Source organism: Lactuca sativa, chromosome 1 (assembly GCF_002870075.4).
Source record: "Lactuca sativa cultivar Salinas chromosome 1, Lsat_Salinas_v11, whole genome shotgun sequence".
Taxonomy (NCBI): Eukaryota; Viridiplantae; Streptophyta; class Magnoliopsida; order Asterales; family Asteraceae; genus Lactuca; species Lactuca sativa.
The window spans coordinates 87,506,595-87,525,522 of record NC_056623.2 but is presented as its reverse complement, the minus strand read 5'-3'; the positions used below and the strand labels follow the sequence as shown (position 1 = coordinate 87,525,522).

The window sequence follows — 18,928 nt, the reverse complement described above, 5'->3', positions numbered from 1 at the left end:
TGAAAATGGCCGCAGGGAAGAGAAGAAACAAAAGTAAATGTATTTTTCTAGGTTTGTAAAAAATGAACACATGTTTTTACATCTGCAAAGTTTATAGTCATTGCCACCCTTCTCCTTTGAGAGGACGTGCATGCGTTTTGATGTGTACGGTCTTCTAAAAAAAAAACAATATTCAAGTTAAAATATATGTCCATTTGTAGACACAAAAGGTTAGAAAAGCTTTAAAAATTAATAATAATAATAAAACAAACCTTAGATGTTATATTTCACTTATGAGACTATTAAAGAGACCATCATTTACAAAAGTTCAAAAAGATCAAGCTTGAGAGGAAAAATGAAAATTAGCAAGTTCTTACATTCATATATTTTTGTACTTTTTTAAGAATTATTATTAGCCTCTTATATCATTTAAAATTTAACTTCGTGGTATTTAAGTATATTCCCCATATTATGATGCTTACTAGTTCAAGTGTTTGATTTTGTTTTTATTCCTTCACTATATAAAAAAAAGTCATTTTAGGAATCTAAAAGTTTTTAGGTAACAAGGCTACACTCTAACCTTTTAATTTGTAGCATCAATAATCAATGAGTGATGACCCTTTAAACACTTTATTATTGATTTTTTTATAAAAGTTCAATTTAAAACTAATTAATTATAATCAGTTTTTTAGATAATAATGTAATTTCAACCAATAAAAATATTTTAAATTTTAAATAATAATGTAATTTCAACCAATAAAAATATTTTAAATTTTAAATAATGTTATGGCAAGTGTACATAATTTATAAATTTATTTCCATTTTATACAATATTTAATAATATTAGGAACTTTTCTATTATGAAAATATTTTGTTCATATATGAATGTTTGGTGAAATGGGAAGTCATGTTGTGGTTGAGGTTGACTGCTTCAAATAACCCTTTTTAAAACTTCATCCCTCACCCACGTCCAGAGCTCTGTCTCCACCATAGCCATGGCGGCGTCTCTCTCGCACATCCCAAGCTTCTTCTCTCCGACCACCAACCCCTCCTCCACCAATCGAATCCGCACTCTATTCTATTTCAAACCCTCAATAACCCAACCCCACAAATCATTCGCAATCCTCTGCTCCCGCCGCCCGGACTACATCCCTCACCACATTTCAGACCCAAACTATGTCCGCATCTTCGATACAACTCTCCGAGACGGAGAACAATCCCCCGGCGCCACCATGACCACCAAGGAAAAGCTCGATATTGCTCGTCAACTTGCCAAACTCGGCGTTGACATTATTGAAGCAGGATTCCCTGCTTCCTCCGAAGCAGACCTAGAAGCCGTTAAGCTAATTGCAAAGGAGGTCGGAAATGTCGGCGCCGAAGAGGGTGGCCATATCCCTGTCATTTGTGGCTTAGCGAGATGCAATAAGAATGATATTGATAAGTCATGGGAGGCTGTTAAACATGCTAAGTTCCCGCGGATACATACCTTCATTGCAACGAGTGAGATCCACATGCAGTATAAGCTAAAGATGTCAAAAGAACAAGTGATTGAAAAAGCCAGAAGTATGGTTGCATATGCTAGAAGTTTGGGCTGTAATGACGTTGAATTCAGTCCTGAAGATGCTGGAAGGTACATTATCATTCATCATTCATGGTTCTATCATATATGCTTCTGTAATTGGAACAATCAAAATCAAAATCATTAGGATTTTGCCCCAATTATTCCCTTTCTCTGATTCTTCCGAACTTGTCATGATTAGGGTTTATTGATAGAAACTATAGATTCGTTTTCTGTCCATGAACAGATCAGAAAGAGAATTTCTATATGAGATCTTGGGTGAAGTTATTAAAGCAGGAGCAACTACTCTCAACATTCCTGATACAGTGGGCTATAACTGGCCTCGTGAATTTGGGCAACTCATCGCCGACATAAAAGCCAACACCCCTGGAATCGAGAATGTCATCATCTCTACTCATTGCCAGAATGATTTAGGGCTTTCAACTGCTAATACTCTAGAGGTAATCTACTAATCTTATACAATCTTTATGTTTTTCTTATAAAGTTCAATTCATATCTTAATCTATTTGGATTCCAGGGGGCTTATTCAGGTGCAAGACAATTAGAAGTAACAATCAATGGAATTGGAGAAAGAGCTGGTAATGCTTCTTTGGAAGAGGTATACAATCAAGTTCAAGTCTCCATTTTTTAACAAACTGAAAGTTATTTAAATAATGGGTCTCTCTCTTTTTCTTTTCTTTTATTGAATTTAGGTTGTAATGACTCTAAAATGCAAAGGAGAGTTATTGGGTGGTTTGTATACTGGCATTAATACAAGACATATTGTCATGGCTAGCAAAATGGTATTATTATATATTTATTTATACTTTCCTTGTAATATACTTATTATACGTTTATAATTTATAATTATAACATTATATAAATCTTGATATATGTATAGGTGGAAGAATACAGTGGACTAATGGTGCAACCACATAAAGCTATTGTTGGTGCTAATGCTTTTGCTCATGAGAGTGGAATCCATCAGGTTGCAACAATTTACATTGAAAAGTAAAAGTTTTTTCAATTAACTTATAATACCAAATATACCCTTTGTAGGATGGAATGCTAAAGAACAGAAACACATATGAAATCATGTCTCCTGAAGATATTGGACTTTACAGATCTAATGAATCTGGTCTTACACTTGGAAAACTCAGGTATATTCATATTCTTATTATAACAAGTTATTTATTTATTTTTTGTTATTTTGGTTCCTTGAATATATTAAATTCTTTATACAAGATAATGATTTTTAAATATTGTACAGTGGACGCCATGCTTTGAAATCTAAACTTTTTGAGGTAAACTCATTGATTTTTTATTTTTTAAATTAAGCAACCAATTATTTAATTGTTATGAATTAAATATTTATTCTATTTACTCTTCAGCTTGGTTATGACATTGATGGAAAAGAACTTAATGATCTTTTTTGGCGATTTAAATCCGTAGCTGAAATGAAAAAGGTACTAAAAACTAAAAACTTTTTTTTTATTGTATCCAAGATTATATTAATTTCTAAAAAACCTAATAAAATTATTATGTTTTTAGGTTATAACTGATGATGATTTAGTAGCATTGGTATCAGATGAAGTATTCCAGCCCCAAATTGTTTGGAAGTTTGGAGATGTTCAGGTATTTTTCATTTTCATTTTCATTTTCATTTTCCAATTAAAATATATAAAATATTTTTATAATAAATTGACAGGTTACATGTGGGACCCTTGGTTTATCAACAGCAACAGTTAAGTTAATAGACAGTGAAGGAAAAGAACACATTGCTTGTTCAACTGGAACAGGGCCTGTTGATGCAGCTTATAAAGCAGTTGATCTCATTGTCAAGGTTCAAATCATAAATCTTTTTGTAAGGGTAAAATGGTCATTTTGGATTTAAAATTATGATTTTTTTTTTTTTTTTTACAGACGCCTGTGAAGCTGTTGGAGTACTCAATGTCAGCAGTTACAGCAGGAATTGATGCAATTGCAAGCACACGTGTTGTAATTAATGAAGAAAACAATCAGACAACAACTCATTTAACTGGAGGAAAGAATGCAAGATCATATAGGTATGTATATAATATATTATATCTGTTTTTAGAAAAATAAAAAAAAAAGTTATATAATTGTTTTTTTTTTGTTTGATAGTGGAACAGGGGCATCAATGGATATTGTGATATCAAGTGTGAGAGCATATGTTGGAGCTCTTAACAAGATGTTAGGGTTGAAAATGCAATCAAAATGAAAGTATAATTTTATATAATTGGGGGTGTGTAATGTTTGTTTTCTTGTAGTAATTAGGGCTTTCATTCGAGGTTTTTTGTTTTTAAATAATTGTGACATAAATTTGAGAATTTTGGATTTGCTCAGCTCTGTTGTGTTTTGATGCCACTGGTGTTGTCTAAACTTTCTAAAAAAAATGCATAGAAAGTTATTAAATGATTCTTTTTTTTTTTCCCTTGAAAATGATCTAATTCAATGCATTTAGGGGTTGTGCCTTTTAATTTTGAATTAAGAACTCTTAGTTTTTTAGATTTAGAATGTCTGATAGCCTCTTAATTGTTAAGCAGTAGCTGAATTTTTAAAAGTTGTATATAAATAAAAAAAACCGTGTTCTAAAAATATCATAATTTTTCAATAAATCTTTTTCCTTCACTTTTTATTTCACACGACTATCGTCTTTTTCATCTCACTTTTCCTCTCTTATATCTCTTAAAATTCAGATCTTAAAAGTTCATATATGGCCAAACAACCCCTTATTTGGATTTGTGTTTTAAAGTTTATTGTTATTATTTGAAAATCAAGCCAATTGAATAAAGTTGGGTCTAAATCGGCATCTTTATATTGTAATAACCGGTTTTTTGTGATATGTTGTATTATTTACAAAAAAAAAAATAGAAAATTGAAGTTAGAATCAATTTATGCCAGATTGTTGTTGAAGTTTTGTTACAGTCACTTCTATGGTGGAATTTACATGTGGTGTTGTAACTATTTTGTACCTTCAATATTCAGGAAAGAGTACTAAAAATAATTACTATTTTTGGTTATTTGTATCTAATGCGAAAAAGTAGTATATTGACACCATAAAAAGGTGAATTTAAAGTTGAAAAAGAAAGGATATGCCAACCTAGACCACTACTTGTTTGATTCTGCAAAAAGTATTTCGAATAGAAAAATTCTCACTTTTATTTATTTATTTACTAGGTGTAAGATCGGTGTAATATAAAAGTTTATAATAAATAAAAGTTTAATATAAAGTTGTAAACATTATGTAGCGATATCTCTCCTAAATTTAGAACCTACAAAATGAGTATTCTATTAGAAAATGCTCAAAACGATATTGTTTTAGTGTTTTTTATCGTTTCGTAGCGATATCTCTCATTTTATAGGCTTACGAAATACTCGTACCACTACCTGTGATATTTTGTTCTATTGTAAACATCAACATACATAATTGATTTTGAATATTAATGTATGAATATGAGTATCTTGTAATATTGTAAATAGATAAACATATAATTTCATAAGACATATTTTTGAGAAAAAAAAAAAATAGTTGTTGATATTATTTTAACTACTAATTCACATACCTACTATTTTACTCGTAAATCTATATATTTTGTTACGATTAAGATTTGAATCCTCATCCCTCCACAGAAACCCATATTTTGCTAATAAATGTTGATACCATGGACCACAGGACAGATTTAAAATTTGAACCTTATATTGGAAAAGCAATTACAAAGGTTTCTTAGAATTTATAGGATTTGGTTTTATACTGTATTGAAAGTCCTATATCGCCCATCATTTTTTATTCCAATATCCATGAGACTATGAGAGTATTAAAATTAAATTTATTTATGAGTGTACCAATTTTACATGTTAAACTTTGATTTTGTTTTAAAATATATCTCTCAGTGTGTCCACCACAAAATGAGGTCATGCTTGCTTCTTTTTTAGTCTTTGTTCTTCCCTAACTCATGCCACCAACCCCCTCTCACTCCGCCACACACATTTGCATTTGTGCCTTTTACAAAAAGTGGATGCTTTTTGACCCATCTTTTTGCTATTATCTACATACCAAACACTTTTTTAGGGTGCCGTTAAAAAAAAAAAAAAACATTTTTTCATAGTGTTCATCAATAATCTATTTAGGTTTAGCTTCTTTTAAGTTGATGATTATAGCTATAATTTTAAAGGTTTTATATAAAAAATAAAAACCATAATTAGAATTTAGAAATAACTAAACATACAGTTTGATGAGATTTTGCATTAAAAATAAGGGACTTATTGCAACATAAGATATATTATTGATCATCTTGAATACAAGTTAGAAAACATAAATTTCCCAAGTAATTAAAAAAAAATACTACTAATAACATTCAAATTTGGATACAAAAGTTCGGTAATTAATATATTTTGAATTTGAATAATATATATTTTTTGAGAAGTGATACTATCTATATAATATATATTATTTTCAATATATATTTATTCCTATGATTAATATTTCAAATCTATTTTAATAAATAAATATATTTTTGTCACACGTCACACTCTCATTCATTTTGTCACATGTCATTTTACGGTTATTTTAAATTAATTTTTTCCACATATCATTTTATGGTTTTCCCAAGGTTCTAAATAACGTAAGGCATAACTTGACAACAATGTCAAACCTCAAGCTTTTCCGAGCCTTGGCGAGTCACGTCATTTATAAGGCGTAACTAAATGCGGCAATTTTATATATAATTAATATATGTATATGTGTTTTCAATTATTATTATATTTTATACACATATATGAGTTAAGACGGTGTTTTGGTAAAGCTTGACGACAGACACAAGCCTTGGAGCCATAACACGCCATGGCGGAGCCATGATGAACTTTTTAGAACTTTGGTTTTTTTCATTTTATTAAATTCCACATAGTTTTTAAATATAATAGTAAATGCATATCAATTTCATTAATGAATTAATTTCTAATTTTAAAATTCATAAATTAAAGTCTAATTATTTTCCTTTATTTATTTATCTAAATTATTTGTTTAAATTTAAAAGAGAAAAAAATACTTTAATTTTAATAATTCAATATTTTTCTCACTTTTGTATATTCAATCTTCTCAAATGTTTAGAATTTAATATTTAATTTTCTTTTAAATTAACTCATATAATACATGATTTAAACAAGTTCGTCTCCGAATATTTTTTGTATATGAACCGTGTATTTAGAGGCATCAATCTTGTAATTCGTTACTTACTATAATCAATATATTAAATATATTTGCCGTGTTTGTATTTCTTTCGTACTTGAATACATATTGCATTAAACTCTTTTTGTTTAATTAGTTGATTGTTGACTTTTCATCTAACTATTGTATATGTTATGTAACCTATATTATATGATAACATGACATATTTGTCACTATATATTATGTGATATATAAATTGTGATACATTATGTATATATATTATGTAATACCTACCATTAAATATGTTGAACAATATCTACTAGGTTTTGTTTATAATAAATATGTTCACTTGATTCATTTTTAAATTAATCTTTAATTTCTTATCCTTAAATATAATGTCTTAATGAAATTCGAGTTTGGATAGTGTTAGTCACACTTGAATCCGGACATTGATTCTAACATCTATAATTTTAAACTTAAAATGCTAAAATTTACAATTTAATTTGGAAATTAGGATATTTGTTGTTCGGCTTTATAAGTTATAAGGCAAACTTATATAATATATTTATTTTGTCAACATTTGCTTAAAGAATTGAAAAGAAATGATGAAAAGAACGATGAAATATCGTTTTTATGTTCCCCATTTGTCCTAAAGGCTTTTGGACTTCTTTACAGCCGTTGATTCTTTATATAGAAGGTCTCTTTCGTTTCAAACTCTGTCACTCGTATTCTTATACACTATTAAAGTATCAAATCATTGAGTTTGACTTGCTTCTTTGTATCAAAGCAATCAAATTTCTTTGATAACTTCAAGAGTTCTTCATTTTCCAAACCTACCCACTTCAAATCCTAAAGTTGGGAGCGATTTTTTCACTCACTCGTTCCATCTAAAGATTTCTGTACCCAAACGAATCGCAAGTAGAGCTCTATTGGGTTTCTGGGTATTCTCGATTCGAGTGTATGATTAACCTTTTTCCTAAATTCTGGAAAAGGGTAAGAGTTTTTCAATTCAATTATGGCGAATTTGAAGGAAGTTTTAGCGAAGAAGACAGTGGTAGGTCTTGTATTGGGACAGATTCTCTCTCTTCTTATCACCTCAACTGGATTTTCATCGTCGGAGCTTGCTAGAAGAGGTTTGTTTTTCGCATTTCATTTGTTTTTGGGGGATTTTCCATTAATGGAAACAAAATTGATCTTCCTGAAACCAGTCAAACTACCTGTAATAGTGACATAGTGTTATAAGATTAATCTCCCATAAAGCTAATAATATTTAATTCTAACGAAAAGGGGGTTTTCGTTCTCTATTCTCGACTCCTTTATTGGTTTTAAAATAGTCCAAGAAAGTGTTTTTATCTTTATTTTATCATATTTTAAAAGTCATGGTATTTGATGCTGTAAGTTGTAATTCACTTTGCTTTAGTCTTTACTCTTTTTGAGTATTCAAGCACCATAAGTTGCTTCTTATTGAAAATTAAGCATCCCAATTGTGAAAAATGCCAAAAATACATTATCTAATTTGCAAGAACAACCTATTTTGGAGAAAAGAACATCATACTTGCCACTTTCTATCCAAAATCACACATTTTTTTGCCAAATCTAATGTTATTTTCTCTATATTGTCTTGTAAAAGTTCATATATTTTCAAATTTTACTATTTTTTTTTGTAACTTAGGAATCAACGCACCTACTTCACAATCTTTAGCCAACTATGTGATGTTGGCAATCGTTTATGGAGGAATACTAATATACAGGAAAAGTGGGCTTAAGGTTTTTTCTTTTATCTTCAATCTGTATTTTCTTCTCACTTCATACTTTATGACTTTATTAATCTTTGTTTCTATCTAATTATGTTTTCTTTTTATATACTTTTGTAGGCTAAATGGTATTACTATTTACTTCTTGGACTTGTAGATGTAGAGGCAAATTATCTAGGTAAGCTATAAGCCTATAATATATGATTTCGAATGTTTCTTTTATACTTAATACAGAAAAAGAACAAAAAAAAGGTGTTGACTTTTTTTTATTATAAACAGTGGTGAAGGCGTATCAATACACATCTATAACAAGCATAATGTTACTCGATTGTTGGTCAATTCCTTCTGTGATCTTGCTGACGTGGCTTTTCCTAAAGACAAAATACAGATTCAAGAAAATTGCAGGTGTTTCCATTTGTATTGCTGGTCTTGTTCTTGTTATCTTTTCAGATGTTCATGCAGCAGATCGATCACGTGAGTATATTGAAATTACCAAAATAATACATTTATATAATCAATTGTTGTTTTTTTAATTTGTATTTTTGTATAATTTTAGAAAGCGGAAGTAGCCCTATCAAGGGCGACTTTCTAGTGGTTGCAGGGGCTACTCTTTATGCTGTCAGCAATGTCAGCGAGGTAATCTTCTTTTCGTTTAACCTTTTTGGTCAAAGGGCAATTTTGTCATTTTGGTTAATGGTTCAATTTGGAGTTATGCAGGAGTTCTTTGTGAAAACTGCTGATAGAATTGAACTCATGGCTATGTTGGGGTTATTTGGTGCTATTATTAGTGGTATTCAAATGTATCCTACTTTCATTTTGTGTTCAATTAGGGCTTTTATAATTTGCAAAATCTAATACCAAATCATAACAATATTCCCAAATACTATAAATATAAAGAAATTAAAAACATTTTGCCCTTTTGCTTTTGTTGTCTTTAACAATGTCAATAGAAGCATACTTGAACGCGAGGAACTCAAATCCATCCATTGGTCTTCAGGAGCTGTAATCTCTCTCTCTCTCTCTCTGAAAAAGACGAAAATGCCCTCGTTATAATGAATGACATGTTTGTTTGTTTGACTTTTAGTTGCTTCCTTACACGGGATTTGCAGCAGCAATGTTTCTATTTTACTCGGGAGTCCCTGTTTTGCTGAAGGTATACAGAATTACCTTTTTGCCCCTTATCGTATGTTTGTTGAAAATTTAATGATTTCAGATGAGTGGATCGACAATGCTAAATCTGTCTTTATTGACATCCGACATGTGGTCAGTTTTGATTCGTATCTTTGCATACCATGAAAAGGTTTGTAAAAAAATAAAAATATCGATTTTAGAATATTTTAAGTTCTAATTTGGAGATATTGTTGACTTTGACTTTTGACTTTGACTTAGGTGGATTGGATGTATTTTGTGGCGTTTGCTGCTGTTGCTGTTGGGCTTGTTGTTTATTCAGGGTTTGATAAAGAAAACCATGGAGAAGTTGTTGATGAAGTGGAAGAAAGAAGTAGATATTTAGATGAAGAAGTTGGTGGTTTGAGTTCAAATAAATCATATGTAGCTATTGGTAGCAGTAGTAGTAACAGTAGCAGTAACAGTAACAAGGATGTGTCTGCTTCCACAAGTGAAAGAAAAACAGGAAGCAACACACAGATCAAGAAGATTTGATCTTGGAGGTTATGCTTGCAAAAAAAGAAAAATGCATTTTGATGATTAGCAATACTAATAGTATAATTTTATAAATGAATTTAAGGAAAGCTTAATTGATGTTCTTATTTTTTGTCTTGTATTTGGCTTTTTGGTTAAAAGCTATTCTTTTTATTAGCATTTCACCTTATGGTTTGTGGAGTTTTAGGGTTAAGAGTGTAAACTATGGGTAGGTTTGATAGGATGGAATAAAATTTCAACTATATAAGAATGAAATAAACAAAGTAATTATATAAACAAGTTTAATTTGGTTCGACTTATCAGATATTTAAAATCTAACAAGAGAATTAATATGAAATGCTCTTAAGTTCATCAAATTGGAATTCATCGATTTTTTGTGTTTTGTAAGATTTGCACAATTGTTTTTGAACTTTTTTTGGTAAATCCTCAATGTACAAAACCTTTAATAAGGTATTACAATGATAAAGTATAGGTGTTCATTCATTGAATTTTTTTTTTTAATTTTTTTAATTTTTTTTTGGTCCAAAAATCAACTATTTTTTGGGCATTTATAATTTTAAGATACAAAAGTAAATAAAAAGTTAAGTTTTATTTTTTTTGAAAAAAAAGGTTAAATTTGTACTTCTTTTAAGTTTTAATTTTGAGGTTACACATAACCTTTAATATGGTTTCAAGTTAATAGAAAGTTTCTTGTGTTGATGTATAATTTTGTGTCCAAAGGCTAATAAAAAAGTTCATTTGACAGTGAATTCAAAACAAACTAATAATTTTAGAGGGATGATAACGAAAAAACTACTATATTTTGATATTTTTCCAGTTGAACCATCCAATTTAAATTGTTCTAAAAAATCATTCGTTTTTTATAAAAATTCTATGGCAACCACTATTACCTACAAATACATGCCAAACAGGTAATGTCTATTTTTTATTCTACAAAAATCATCCATATCTTCAAAAAATTCTATCCTGACCCCTATTTTTTCATAAATATAGTGGTTTTTTCGATATTATATATAAGTGGTTTTTGTTAGAACAAAAAGAGAAACATTACATGTTTGACCTGCATTTGCATATAGAGGTTGTAATATAACGTTTATCCAATATGAGTGGTTTTTAAGCTTATAATAATATAATAACAACATATTTAAGTTTTATCTTTGTTTATTTAATCTCTTTTTTATTTAGAACGACAACATACTTTAACATTCCTTATTTTAAATAATATATTCTCGTTAGATAAAAGTAGTAAGAATATATTTTAGATCTCATCATTTATAAAACTAAAATATGAAGTTTAAAATAAATATATAAGATAGATAGATACTTAGGTCATCCACACCAATGCAATGTCACTCATCTTTTAATTGTATTCCATCAGCATTTGCAAGTACACATGCATCGTGCAATATTACATCCTTTCAAAAATTGACCCTGCTAATAAATTAACTAGTTTATACTTTTTTAATAATTTATATTATTTATTTATAATTGATATTTATTCCTTCACATTAAAAGTTCTTGTTAAAATAATAAATTATAGTTTTATTTGTGTGTTGCTCGAAGTTTGAATACTATTTTCAAACGATATCCAAATCAAGTGCCATTTAAATTTGGCCTAAAGTTTATTCATGTACCATATTAACCAACGAATTCAATTAAATAAAAGTATGAGCTTTATAATTAGTTTATCAAGCCCATAAATTACAATAATAAGATGTGGCATAAGATTTGGTGAGATGAGTACCTAATCTTTTATCTCCATATTGAATTATGAACCATTTTCTTCAAATGTATTCTCCTCCAAAATACTTTCACACACATGATATGGGGATGAGATTTTATGAGCAATTTGGGATAACTTGTATGGAGGATTTGGTCTCTTAAAAATTAAAGAACAACATTATCTTTAATCAAATATGATTTTGCTTTCCTTTCTCTTGAAACAACATAGGCAGCATACAACCATCAGTCTCTTAATACTAAACTATGACTACTTACTTATTAAAGAAACTTAGCATCACAAATCAAGTGTTCAACAACATTTTTCATTATTCGTTTCTTTATTTTTCAATCTAATCTTAAATCTATCATGAACCCTAGGATGTGTTTATTCTTGGACTTTCTTACAACTTTCAATCAATTTGTTTCCTTGTTAGCCTCTTGCGCCTTGCTCTTGGAAACAAAAGTTGTTGGATCTGTTTTTCTGCACCCGTTTCTGATGTCACCTGTAAATAAATAAATAGAAACAAAAAACCAAATGAATCTTACATGATCCAGCTCATTTTAGCCATAGGCCATATATTTATATGATGCAAAATTAAAAGAACAATCATGGGTCACATTCACTTAAAGCATCTAATCGAATGAATCTTCCAAGATCCGGCTCATTTTAGCTAAGATCCGGCTTATTTTAGCCATGGGCCCTATTTATATGGTGTAAAAAGAAAAAAGAACAATCATTGGTCCCATTCACTTCATTTAGAGAGACATAAAGACCTAATCACATGAATCTTTGTGAAACCGGCTCATGTTAGCCAAAATCCGGCTTATTTTAGCGAATGTACGATGAATTATTACCCGAATTTTGAAGGGGAAACGATGGGTTCTAACTTCATGGCCAATGCAAACTCTAACATCAATGCCAAGACTATCAACACCAATTATATTTGCTTCCTATAAAGTAAACAAAAACCAGATATTCAAAATAAATAAATAATCACAATTGACAAATAAATCCAAGAAAAAAAAAAGGTATTACCTCAACATGAAATCCATTCTTTTTACATAAAGCTCTAAGTGCAAGATTAGAGTTCATTGTGTTCTCATTCAAGTTTTCAACAATCTCATGAATCGAGTGTACAAGAATATCAGCCTCAGCATCTCTAAAATCTTTCAAATTTATTACCGACTGTAAAAAATATATATAAAAACAGTTCCATAAAATTGAAAATGTATAGACTTTTTTTTTTTTGTTTAAATGTTAGTAAAGCAAGATTTATATGCATACCTGAACACCATACACAGAGAACAACTCGATTTTCATAATCTCCAATCTGTAAAAAAGTGAGGCACTCCAGTTTACATCTTCATCTGCACATAAAATAAAAAAATATAATTATATGATAACTCATAAGTTATATGTTTAAACTTTAAAGCTCCATTTTTTTTTACTTTTTTACCTTCCCAATTCTCATCATATGTATCCCTTTGTTCAACATGAAAGAGTCTTCTTAAATACAACTCCTCATCAACAAAAGCAGGACTTAAGCATCCCAAAACAGAAACCCCATTTGAAGGATGATCCATCCTTCTAGAATATTCCATGTTAGAAGCCTAAAAGGCACCCAAATTTTATAAAAAGCTTCCAAAAACAAAAAGATAAAATGATAAATATTAGCTCTACTATTGATATTTGATTGTAATTGTATCACCTTTGTCAAGCACTTCGCAAAATAAATCGGGTGGACCCCAGCAGAATCAATTGGTATACCCCATTCCATAAATCCACCCAACATATCTGGAACCTCATCCTAAAAATAATAATAATAATAATAATTAATAATAAACAAAGACAATGTAGTAATGTACTTTTAAAAAAAGATAATAAAATAGAAAGTAGGATAAAAATACCTCATAATAGTCTTCAAAGAAAAGAATGTCATCAAGAGAGGTATCAGGAATATGACTTTCAGGGAGAGATAACATTTGATTCTCAAAAACTGGAAGATCCATTCCAATTAAAACATTCTGAAAATAAATAAATAAAAAGAATTATCTTAAGTATTAATCAAAATGTGATAAAATTGTAAGCTAAGATGATTAAGGTGAAATTGGTAGTTAAGAGTTAAGAGTCTAGAAAGTTGTTACCACAGGGTTTCTTGCTTCAGGATCTTGCATTATGTTTGCATCATCTGGAACCTTAAAGTATATATCTGAAGAAAATAGAGGACATTAAAAACAAGGATTTATCATTTATATTAAAGAAATATGCAGAAAAAATAACTTTGAAGCTTTGAACTTCTTGATGTATGATGAATAAAGATTTGAAGCTTTTTATTTTGTGTATTTAATAAAGATTTGAACTTTTTGGAATATAATATATAAATCTTTAAAAGTTTTTTCGTATATATTGAATAAAGCCTTCCACTTTGTTATGTATATCATATAAAGCATTGAACTTTTTGATGTATAACAAATAAAGCTTTGAATTTTTTTAATCTATAGCAAATAGACCTTTTATGGATTTTGATGTATACTGAATAAAGCTTTGAACTTTTTGACATACAACAAAGAAATCTTTAAAGTTTTGGATGTATATCGAATTGGGTTACGAAAACTTTGATGTATAACAAATAAAGATTTGAACTTTTTGTTTGTATAACAAATAAAGCTTTTCAACTTTTTAGTGTATATTTGTATACTCAATAAAGCTTTGAACTTTTTCATATATTTCAACTAAATCATTAAAGTTTTTGACATATATTGAATAAAGCTTTGAACTTTTTAATGTATATGAAATAAAGATTTGAATGTCAAACCTCCACTATCATCAATCACATATGGATATTCCACCCATGAGATATGTTCATGTGGTTCAGAGTGTATTGTTCCAGGGAATATCAACAATCCACTACTATTACCCTAAAACAACCAAAGTAGATCATAATTTTTTCATCATCAATTAATCAAAACTTGAAAGATTTATGCATCAATAAGTAATATGTGTTTAAGTTTAAGAACCTCGATTGTTGTCTTTGCAATTTCTGCACTTGTAAGCTTAGTTTCACGAACTCTTTTGCAATTTTTGATTTCTTCAAGTGGATGATATCCATTTTTTGCAACATAACTTGATGATGATGATGATGATGATGATTCAGGGACTGAATCAGGATAATCTGCAGCAACTGAAACTTTGGACATGCAATTTTTTCGACCAATTCGCCTCCAATTTAATCCAACATCTCCGAGAAACTGATTTTTGTATCTGAATCTGGATTTTTTAATAGACATACACCCAATTTAGATAACTGTTTTAATTTTTGTGGGTTGCCAAAAGATGAATAAAGTATAAACCTTGATTCTAAATTATCACAAGTTCTTGTAATCTCAGGAGATCGAATCCAATTGCTAGTGACTCCATATGATGTAGAGCAACCAATGCCTTCAGAATGACAAACACCACATGAAGAACCTAAAATCAACCAAAAAAAACCCTACAAAATCAATATAATCTGTGGAAGAACAACATTTCTAGGCTGATTGGAAATAGGGCTCAAACAGATTATCGTTCCTGATTGCAAAAATCAAAGAATTTGACCAAACAATCAGTTGAAGGTTTTCGTAGAAACATAAACTTCGATTTCGTATGTGATACTAAACCCGAGATTTGAGTAATTATACGATTTCTTTCGGGGTTCATACGAATTCCTTATACGATCGAATTGGTCGAATATGTATCCATGAAAATAACTCGTTATACAAACTGCCCTCAAACAATGACCTCAAGTTTTTAGTAAGTAAAGCATACGAATACGAATGATTACACAGTAAAATCTACATGTATTGAAAGAGACGGGATTTGTATTTTTGGGGTTACCGATGGAAATAAACCGAGGTGCTGCAATCACCATCTGTTGAAAGAGATGGAATCGCTAAAAGTTGAAAGTGGCAGCGGATTTCATAACAGAAAGCAGCTGATATTCTGCAGATATTGCGAAGAGAGATTTGGATTTGAGTTTGTTTTTGTTTTGTTTGCAACTTTGGTATCGAAAGACTGCGGAAATACACAAATGGAAAGGTCTTTGTCCAGCAATCGACAAACCTGGCACCTGTGCACAGACTTCTTCCAACCCAGTTAAAGCAAAAAGCCCATTTATGTGAGAGTGTACAAGTCTGGATGCACAACGTACAACTCTATCTTAGCAGTGAGTGTACGATTATTTGGATGACATTGACAAGTTCTATATTGATGTCTATCATTTCGGATAAAGTTTTGTTTTGTTTTGCTTTTTTATTATTATTATTATTATTATTATTTATGCTATAAAATTATGTGGTTTTTCAAACTAAAATCCAAAGGGACATCGGATTAAAATGTTATTTTAGTATAATAATACTAAAAAACTTATTTTATAAAAATAATAATGCATTATAGTTTCATGTTATTAATCTAATTTATATTTTATTGATAATTAAAATTTAACTTTGTTAAAATATTATAAATATGAATTAGAGTTTGAAACACTTTATTCGCTTATCAGTTATCATTCTCTTGACGTTGTCATATATAACAAAATCTTATAAAAAACGATAATTTTTTTTAGATTACTGATTCAACAAAAATAGAAATTTTTAAAGATGTTTTACCAAAAAAGAATCTTAATTTAAAACCTTTGTCAACTATAAGGGCGTCTATTAGGGTCAAAAGTATGAAGACAATAACTACTCAAGTTTTTGAAATAGTAGAACCTTGTATGAAGAAACAAATATAAAGTGAACTTTGTAGATTCGGCTTGAATATATACTATAATTTCTTGGTTAAAGTAAATAACATAAGCATACAACTACAATATGAAACAATGCATATTGACAAGGCAATGAGTAGTATGAGATGATTGTGAATTGTGTCAAGCTATAACCTTTTATTTAAGGACTTAATTTGATGTTCATTAAGAAAAATATTAAAAGATTTTTTAACGATGGAACCTTTTGAAGAGAGTTATGTTGATTCATTGAAACTAGTACATGAACTTTCACCTAAAAATCATTGAGGATTGTGTATTTTATTCACATAATTGATCAAGCTACGGTTCATTAGAGCAAAGGTTTGGGCAATACGAACAATATAATGATATTTTTATTTCTTATTCACACTAGAAAAGTTAAGTCATCGAATGCTGATAAACTAAACCCATGTTGCAAAAATCTTAGAACAGTTTTTACAAATTGTCATATCTCATACATCCGTTGTGACTATTTTATTCAACAGATTGGAATTGTTACATAAAATTCTAATTGAATATAATATAGGTAACACAATACTAAATTTCTTAAAAATGATAAACATTTATCCAATTATTGTCTAGAATGCAAAACATTTTTGGCCGTTCTCATTACAGATGCATCAACGTAGAGAAACTTTTCACAACTAAAACATCTAAAATATTATTTGCGTTCTACCATGTCTTAAGAGATTAAACTTTTTGGCTTTGATTTCAATTGAGAATGAGTTTCTTGTAAATATTGATTATGACAGTATAATAAACGAATTTGTTTTTAAACATGCTTGAAGATCAATGTTTAGAAAATAGTAATATGTATCTTCTTTTGTAAAGCTGCTTGTGATAGTTTTAGTGTTTTAGTAATGAAGGAAGACTCGCATTCGTGCTTATGACTCATGACTCAGGTATGTAATTTACGAGATTGTTGTTATTAACTTTAAATTTTGAATTTAAAGGTCTGAATCTTAATTGTCTTTTTCGTAGCTTCCTCTCCTCCTCTCACGGTCCATAATAATGGTCTTCACCCTAATAAATGCAACAATTAGTTTTCTCTTACTCCTACATACATGTCCAAACTACCGCAATCTTCATTCTCATAATTTCTCGTTAATTGTCATCACTCCTAACGAGTTTTCAATTGTTTACTTGGAACCCGGTCCAACAAGATTTTACCATAAATCCACCTCAACATCCTCTTTTTTGTGACCTCCATCTTCCTATCATGCTCTTTCTTAGTTGTCCAACATCCAGATTCATACAACATAGCGGGCCTTACACTCACCTTGTAGAGTTTCCCTTTAAGTTTCAACGGGACCATCTTGTTACACAAAGCTTTATTGGTCACTCTCCATTTTATCCATCATGCCTTTATAAAGTAAGTGACATCATCATGAACACCTACATCCTTATGAATGTGAAACCCTATAAACTTAAAGCTTCCATTTGTTGTAGGACTTGTTCACGGATACACACTTCTACCTCTTCGCCATTTTGCTCCCCACTAAAATTGGACCATAGATAATTATTATTAGTTGTGTTAATCTTAAGTCCATTTTCTTCCAATTTACCATTCTAGGTATCCAACCTACCATTAAGGTCAATCCAAATCCCCTTGATCAAAACAATATTGTGAGCAAAAACCATGCACCATTGTACCTCTCATGTATCTTGTGAGATACCTTGTCCATAATTAGGGTGAAGATGTAAGAGCTAAGAGTCGAACCCTGATAGAGCCTAATTCCAATAGGAAAAAACTTTGTGTTGACAAATGAAGTCTAGACAAATGTTATAGACCGACATTACATGTCACAGATAGCCCTAGCATAACACCTTGAAACCCTTTTGGCTTCTAACATCCTCCAGATCATCTCCCTTGGAACATTGTCATATGCATTTTCCTTGTCGATGAACACCATTTGGAGGCTTTTATTTCTTTCTTTAAACTTCTATATAAGACGTCTAAGTATGTGGATCATCTCAGTCATCAACTTCCCACACATGAAGTCAAATTGGTTTTCAACTACTACTGTATTTTGTCTTATCCTAGTCTCCAGCAGTCTCTCAAAACTCATTTGTATTACTAAGTAGTTTAATACTTATATACTTGTTGCAACTTATAGCGTCTAAGTTCTTAGGATATCTCCTTCAATGTTTTAAGCATTTATGGCAGATGTTTGGAGTTTGGACCATGCATTTCCTAACGTCCAAATTAATCAAGCCATAACTATTAAGAAAAATAAATAGATACTTTGTCACGTGATGAAAACTATAACTGGGCTTTAAAAAT

General features: G+C 29.8%; 3 protein-coding genes across 3 annotated transcripts; 2 read left to right on the top strand and 1 right to left on the bottom strand.

The window, feature by feature from the left end:
• Positions 1-881: 881 nt before the first annotated feature.
• Positions 882-3,973, top strand: LOC111896915 (2-isopropylmalate synthase A). The gene is made up of 12 exons (XM_023892889.3): positions 882-1,609; positions 1,785-1,998; positions 2,076-2,156; positions 2,251-2,340; positions 2,439-2,525; positions 2,597-2,697; positions 2,808-2,841; positions 2,929-3,003; positions 3,089-3,172; positions 3,246-3,380; positions 3,461-3,603; positions 3,683-3,973. The coding sequence occupies exons 1-12, from the start codon at positions 975-977 to the stop codon at positions 3,777-3,779; spliced, it is 1,776 nt and encodes a 591-aa protein (XP_023748657.1). The 5' UTR covers positions 882-974; the 3' UTR covers positions 3,780-3,973.
• A 3,453-nt stretch (positions 3,974-7,426) lies between these two features.
• On the top strand, positions 7,427-10,300 carry LOC111896951 (uncharacterized). Its single transcript, XM_023892927.3, has 10 exons — positions 7,427-7,858; positions 8,398-8,492; positions 8,600-8,657; positions 8,759-8,953; positions 9,036-9,115; positions 9,197-9,279; positions 9,430-9,481; positions 9,564-9,632; positions 9,693-9,779; positions 9,869-10,300. Exons 1-10 carry the CDS (start codon positions 7,741-7,743, stop codon positions 10,139-10,141), a joined length of 1,110 nt encoding a protein of 369 aa, XP_023748695.1. The 5' UTR covers positions 7,427-7,740; the 3' UTR covers positions 10,142-10,300.
• Positions 10,301-12,041: 1,741 nt separating this feature from the next.
• On the bottom strand, positions 12,042-15,992 carry LOC111896987 (uncharacterized protein At3g49140). Its single transcript, XM_023892962.3, has 12 exons — positions 15,738-15,992; positions 15,215-15,332; positions 14,882-15,131; positions 14,680-14,782; positions 14,009-14,073; positions 13,772-13,888; positions 13,573-13,671; positions 13,321-13,474; positions 13,149-13,231; positions 12,900-13,049; positions 12,719-12,814; positions 12,042-12,366 (listed from the first exon to the last, which is right to left on the bottom strand). Exons 1-12 carry the CDS (start codon positions 15,769-15,771, stop codon positions 12,274-12,276), a joined length of 1,362 nt encoding a protein of 453 aa, XP_023748730.1. The 5' UTR covers positions 15,772-15,992; the 3' UTR covers positions 12,042-12,273.
• Between the last annotated feature and the right edge of the window lie 2,936 nt (positions 15,993-18,928).

What these genes read in the sequence shown, in the direction of transcription:
- LOC111896915 (XM_023892889.3), top strand. Translation starts at nt 975, where the DNA reads ATGGCGGCGTCTCTCTCGCACATCCCAAGCTTCTTCTCTCCGACCACC. An exon ending in GTAATGCTTCTTTGGAAGAG is followed by an intron (nt 2,157 to 2,250) that starts GTATACAATCAA and finishes TATTGAATTTAG; the next exon opens with GTTGTAATGACTCTAAAATG. An exon ending in TGAAATCTAAACTTTTTGAG is followed by an intron (nt 2,842 to 2,928) that starts GTAAACTCATTG and finishes TTTACTCTTCAG; the next exon opens with CTTGGTTATGACATTGATGG.
- LOC111896951 (XM_023892927.3), top strand. Translation starts at nt 7,741, where the DNA reads ATGGCGAATTTGAAGGAAGTTTTAGCGAAGAAGACAGTGGTAGGTCTT. An exon ending in GTCGGAGCTTGCTAGAAGAG is followed by an intron (nt 7,859 to 8,397) that starts GTTTGTTTTTCG and finishes TTTGTAACTTAG; the next exon opens with GAATCAACGCACCTACTTCA. An exon ending in TGTAGAGGCAAATTATCTAG is followed by an intron (nt 8,658 to 8,758) that starts GTAAGCTATAAG and finishes TATTATAAACAG; the next exon opens with TGGTGAAGGCGTATCAATAC.
- LOC111896987 (XM_023892962.3), bottom strand. Translation starts at nt 15,771, where the DNA reads ATGGTGATTGCAGCACCTCGGTTTATTTCCATCG. An exon ending in TGTGATAATTTAGAATCAAG is followed by an intron (nt 15,132 to 15,214) that starts GTTTATACTTTA and finishes TAAAAAATCCAG; the next exon opens with ATTCAGATACAAAAATCAGT. An exon ending in TGTGATTGATGATAGTGGAG is followed by an intron (nt 14,074 to 14,679) that starts GTTTGACATTCA and finishes TATTTTCTTCAG; the next exon opens with ATATATACTTTAAGGTTCCA.